Below are 6,244 nucleotides of genomic sequence, written 5' to 3'. Positions count from 1 at the left end.
CCCCCAGAAGGAGCCTGGATCAGCCCAAGGCTCTGGGTGCCAAGGCAGAAGCAGGTAGGACACAGAGATGTCAGGAGAGGAAGGGGACACCAAAGAGGGGCAGGCGGGTGAAGGAGCAGAGCCTGCAGGGCAAGAGGCACAGGGGATGGGATACCCCAGGACAGACTGCTGGAGACGAGAGAGGGAAAAGCTGTGAAAAAGCTGGAGGCACACTTGGCAGAGCCAAGGTCTCCATGACTTTGCTGATGGCTCTTGTCTCTGTCCCTGATGGCCATGGGGAGACAAGTGGAGCTTCCAGCAGCACTGGGGCTCAGGGCCTCCTTGTCCATGTGCAGGAGGCTGGGAGGTACCGTGCCTCTACAACTACCTGAAAGAAGGTTGCAGCCAGATGGGGGTTTGTAGAGAGACAAGATAAACCAGGTGCCTCGAATTGCCAGTGAGTGGGTGTGAGTCCACCTGTGCCTGATTAGGACAGGCCCCTATTGGGCATGAGCAAGACCAGGGGGCCAATAAAGGTGGAACACACACCCACAGAGAGACCTCAGCTCACTCTGGTGTGAGGCATGGAGAGGCCAGCAGCTCGTCGAGCCTCTGGAGCAAGAAAGGCTCTTCCTGCTACACTTCTACCCTGGAAGCGCTGTGTGGTGACTGGAGTCCTGGAAGAAACCAGCAGCTTGTCGAGCTTCAGGAGCAAGAATGGATCCTCCCGCTACATCCATCCTTTACTGCAAACATAAAAAGCTGCTTTCTTCACGTTTGAGTAATCTAAAAGGAGGTATTGACTGAGAAAAACTTGAGTTGAATCCCTATTAACTTGTGTTTCCGTTTTTAGGAACTTCAGTAATAAACTTTTTCTTCATCATCAGTTTTAAAGTGCTCCAGCTCTAGATAAAAAGGATAAAAGTAAAAAATAGTTTAGAAATCATGAGTAGGATGAAAGTTCTGAGTGCACATGGCTGGAGATGTGAAAAAGCTACATTTTTTAGTCTCCCTCTAGTGATCTTCATGATACTGATAGGCATTCTGCTCTAGATACATGTTTGAAGAGCTGGCTTTCTGGTGAGAAGGAATTTCCACTCTCCGATAGTATGAAGCTTTCTAGAACTGGCATTAATACTACGTTATACCATTTTTCCATTTTGAGGAACAATGGGCCAGAGAGATAAGGCTTTAGTAAAATGTAATGCATAGCACACCAAAAAAAAAAAAAAAAAGTGTATGCAATATGAAATTATAAGGGTATGGCTGAGTGGCTGTGGTTGATGAGGCAGTTTCAGGTCTGTAACTGAGGCAGCCTGTTGCGGAGTAGAAATGTAAGTACCAGCGTGCCTGAACAGAAAATGTCAAAATAGTATTTTGTCCTTTTGCCATTATTACCAGGAAAGCTTTAAGGAAAAAAAAAAAAAAAGGGGGGGGGAAATGTAGAGAGACAAGATAAACCAGGTGCCTTGAATTGCCAGTGAGTGGGTGTGAGTCCACCTGTGCCTGATTAGGACAGGCCCCTATTGGGCATGAGCAAGGCCAGGGGGCCAATAAAGGTGGGACACACACCCACAGAGGAACCTCAACTCACTCTGGTGCGAGGCATGGAGAGGCGAGCAGCTCGTCGAGCCTCTGGAGCAAGAAAGGCTCTTCCCGCTACAGGGGTTGGTCTCTTTCGCCAGATGGCTTTCAACAAGACAAGAGGGCATGGTCTTAAGTTGTGCCAGGGGAAGTTTAGGTTAGATATTAGAAAGAATTTCTTTTTGGAGAGAGTGATCAGCCATTGGAATGGGCTGCCCAGGGAAGTAGTGGATTCTCCATGCCTGGAGATATTTAAAAAGAGACTGGATGTGGCACTTAGTGCCATGGTCTAGCAACCGCAACGGTGGTTCAAGGGTTGGACTTGATGATCTCTGCGGTCCCTTCCAACCAAGCCAATTCTGAGATTCTATGATTCTATTGTCCTGCCCTTGGAGACAAATCCCAGTGCTGCCAGGAGAGCCCTGAGGGCTGAGGGAGGGACAGGATCTCCCTCCCTTGCCAGGGGCTGGGGTTCAGGGCTGGCACCTTTGGGGAATGGGCTCAGGGCTGGGCCCTTTGCAGTCCTGACACACAGCCAGGCTTCCTCAGCACCAGAGCCACCTGCACCTTCCTTTTACCCACCTGCCATCATTGCGTCCTGGTTCCTGCTCCCCCCACCCCCTGCAGGGGACACTTTCTCAGGGCTGTCCCTAAGGGGGAACCAGGTACACAGCAAGAAACTTTGAACTTGGATGTTGGAAGAAAACAGACATGTGAGCAATCCTGACTATTTAGCTTTAGCCAGAGTGATCTAAGGGCCTTGAGGCCCAGCTGCAAGGTTATTAAAAGATCAGCTATGTGCAAAAGATAAGGGAGCTGGCAGCAGAAAAGAAGAATAACAGGATGGAAAAGCATTGCATAGAGAGCACATAAACAGTTGTATTTAACGAGTCCTGAGCCCCTGAGAAGAAGAAAGTTACGACCGATAAAAAGTTGTAAACAGGATGCCTGCAGTCAGCAAAGCAGGACAAAGATGATAAGCAGCACCCAATCGCAACATGACAACAGGTGTGTGGACAGCAACACGCAGCCAATCAACATGAGCCATGAAGACTCCAAGACCATATAAATGTAACGCTTTGCTTAATAAAATTGGGCTTTGTTGCTAACTCATATTGAGTCGTCTCTTTGCTCCGCAAGCCTGCCTCCACACTTGTACTGTCTTGGACTTTCTTGTTGAGAAAGAAGCTTCTGCAGCTTCCTCTCCTTGCCTCTTGAGCAATTGTCATGGGCTCAGCATCAACTCCCAGAGGACTCATGAGAGCTGTGATCTGGGCTCCTGGGATGGAGGGAGCTGCTGACAAGTGGGCGGTGCTGCAGAGAGAGCTCTGGGCAGGAGCAGCTCCTCTGCAGAGCGCAGCACGGCTGAGGGCACTGCCAGGGTATCTGGGGGAGATGAGCAAGGCAGAGAGAACTTCAAGGGGGGGAAGATGGAGGGGATGAGTGCCAGCTCAGTGAAGGAGAACCTTCTCAACTTCTGACATGGTGAGTGTCTGGTGCAGGGCAGTGAAGCTGGTGCAGTTCCTGGAGGCATCTCCTAAAGCTGCAGAGCCAGAGCTGATGGGAGCTGTAAAGGGGGAAGGGGCTGGAGGTGGAAGGGGAATTGTGAAGAGGAGTGAGGGTGTGTGTGCAGGCAGGGGTGCCCAGGGCTGTGTGCTGGGGCAGGGACTCTGCTGCCTGCCTGCCAGGGGCAGCTCTCAGCCTTCCTGGAGAGCTCCCTGGTGCTGGCAAAAGCTGTGGCTTGGAGTAGACAGGGAGCACAGGGCAGGGTCCTGCTGCTATTGACAGAGGGATGAATTGCTCAGGGCTGCTCACAGCTCCAGCTGATGCCCAGAATATTTCTGAGGGGACTTTTCAAGGACTCGCTTCAGGGCAGGGCTTTCCTGCTCCGCTTTTGGCTCTCCTCAGGCTCTGCTTCCACTTGTCTCTCCAAGACATGGAAAGCTCTTTCTGCACTCTGCTGGAGGCACAGAGATCCCAGTTCTCCTCAGCCCTTGTGTGAGCTGCTCCTTAGCCCCTGCACAGCCAGAGATGCCCCAGGACAGGTCGTGCTGCTACCAGGAGGGGTCTGCAGGGCAGAGCTGAGCACTCAGTGGGTGGGATGGGGATGTGGGGACTGACATGGAAGAAGAGCTGGGGACAGGGAAAGAGCTGCAGGCAGCAGAGATGGGCAGGGATTGAGAGGGAGCTGCTGCCTGGAAGAGGATGGCAGGGGGGATTCCTGCACCTCCCAGCCATCCCCTGTAGAATTGCTGCCTTCCAATGAGCTGAGCCCTGCTATGTGTCACACAGCACAGTCCCCCAGCCCTTCAGATCATGGGCACTGAATTCTGAGGATCCTTCCAGCAGCCCCCCCCCCCAACAGAGAGGAGAAATGCTCCAGTGTCTGCCTGCATCTCCCTGTCCCAACTTTCTTGGCAGCAGATCTGTTGCAGGTTCCCCTCTTGCCCCTGCTGCTGCCCTTTTTTTACCCCTTCTTTTTGCTTGGCTAGGGAGTGAGGATTCGGGTGCAGCTCAGACACTGATGCTGCAGGTCATGTCCTTCTGCTGTGTCCATGGAGGAAAAGCATCCAAAACGCCTGAGATTTTGGGCTGTGGGGACTGCAGGGTGTGGGGCTGGGGGTAAGCCCACCCTCCCATCAGGATACCCCATCTTTAGGGTCTTTGCCTCTTTGTGCAGCTGAGAGCAGGACTGATGGACAGAGCAGCTGTCCTCATATTGCACTAAGGGACAGTCCCTTTGCCTCTCAGCACCCTCAAGGTTTCACTTGCAGAGCAACAGAAATGCCAGGGCCTTCTGCGTTTAAACAAATTCATCAGGTGTGTTTTGGAAACCGGACCAGACCAAACCACTATGTATTGCATCAGCTCCGCTCTGAAGGCTTGTTGTCTGTTAAGGCGACAGTGCTGAAAAGCTCTAGGATGACAAGCGTGGATTTAAAATGAGATCTCCTCAGTTTTTGCCAACTTACGTAGGGCAGCACTGACCACTCCAGATGTCTTCTGGCCATTCAGCCAGGAGCATCCAGGGTCTTTGAAAGAGAAATGTACAAGTTGTCCAGGAAAGAGTGGTTGAGAAAAAATTCTCGACAAGAAATTTAATAATGTTTTTTCATGGAACACTGCCCTAAATTCTCCCTTTTTTTTTTTCCACTTATAGGTCTATACCCCCTGAGATATTCAACGTCCAACAGCAGCTCCATCAGCTAATTCCTCCTCCTGACATTTGCAGACAGGTGGGAGCTGCAGCTCTTGCACTTCTGGCTCTTCCTGGGCATCTACCTGGCTGCCCTCCTGGGCAATGGCCTCGTCATCACCACCATCGCCTGTGACCACCACCTCCACACCCCCATGTACTTCTTCCTCCTCAACCTCTCCCTTCTCGACCTGGGATCCATCTCCACCACTCTGCCCAAAGTCATGGCCAATTCCTTCTGGGACAACATGGATATCTCCTACAAGGGATGTGCTGCACAGATCTTCTTTTTTTTTATTCTTCATCACAGCTGAGTACTGTCTCCTGACCATCATGTCCTACGACCGCTACGTGGCCATCTGCAAACCCCTGCACTACGGGACCCTCCTGGGCAGCAGAGCTTGTGTCCACATGGCAGCAGCTGCCTGGGGCACTGGATTTCTCACTGCTCTGCTACACACAGCCAATACATTTTCCCTGCCCCTCTGCCAGGGCAATGCCCTGGACCAGTTCTTCTGTGAAATCCCCCAGATCCTCAAGCTCTCCTGCTCACACTCCTACCTCAGGGAAATTTGGCTTCTTGTGGTCAGTGCTTGTTTAGCTTTTGGCTGTTTTGTTTTCATTGTGGTGTCCTAGGTGGAGATCTTCAGGGCTGTGCTGAGGATCCCCTCCGAGCAGGGACGGCACAAAGCCTTTTCCACGTGCCTCCCTCACCTTGCCGTGGTCTCCCTATTCATCAGCACAGCCATGTTTGCCTACCTGAAGCTCCCCTCCATCTCCTCCCTCTCCCTGGACCTGGTGCTGGCAGTTCTGTACTCAGTGGTTCCTCCAGCAGTGAACCCCCTCATCTACAGCATGAGGAACCAGGAGCACAAGGGTTCTTTGAGGACACTGATTGCTTATGCTTTTCAATAGCCATACACTTCCTGCCTTCATCTCTAATTGGCTCATGGAATATAACATGAAATCTGTTTTGCTTTATTTACATATATTTTGCTTTCCCTTGTAATAATGTTCTCTTTAAATAAATGACATTATACATCTTTTCTGCTTACATTTTCTCCCGGCCTTTGTTGTCCTTAGACATTTGTCTTTTTTGCTGGGTTGGGGAGAGGGGATTTCCCCAAGGGCCTGCAGACCTCTGCAGATCTCCTGGAGGGGAGAGCAGGGGACACAGGGTGACTCCTGCTCATTTTGCCATGCATGGTTACCCATCATTGGCTCTGAGCTCTCTCTGTCCCCCAGGAGCTGCTGGACCCTTCAGAGGGGCTGGGGCTGTGGTGGGACTGCCCAGAGCAGCCTGGGGTGGGCACTGGTGTGGGGCCAGCAGCAACTGGGCTGTGCTGGGAGACAGGGGAGGGGAGGTGGGAGAGCCTGGAGGGAGCTGTTCTGGGCTAAGTGAAACCCTGGCAGAGAAACCCATGGTTGTCCTCAGTTGCGTCTGAGTCTTTCTGCCAGAGCATCTCCATCCTCCTGCTGGGCTCA

The 6,244-nt window shown here is 51.9% G+C and overlaps 1 protein-coding gene across 1 annotated transcript; it reads left to right on the top strand.

Moving 5' to 3' along the window:
* Positions 1 to 5,092: 5,092 nt before the first annotated feature.
* On the top strand, positions 5,093 to 5,674 carry LOC103527956 (olfactory receptor 14J1). Its single transcript, XM_008493214.2, is given in 1 exon segment — positions 5,093 to 5,674. A coding segment is annotated over 1 exon segment (582 nt).
* The last annotated feature ends 570 nt before the right edge of the window (positions 5,675 to 6,244 follow it).

This window comes from Calypte anna, chromosome W (assembly GCF_003957555.1).
Source record: "Calypte anna isolate BGI_N300 chromosome W, bCalAnn1_v1.p, whole genome shotgun sequence".
Taxonomy (NCBI): domain Eukaryota; kingdom Metazoa; phylum Chordata; class Aves; order Apodiformes; family Trochilidae; genus Calypte; species Calypte anna.
The sequence above is the reverse complement of the archived record's forward strand: the minus strand, read 5'-3'. Positions and strand labels throughout refer to the sequence as shown.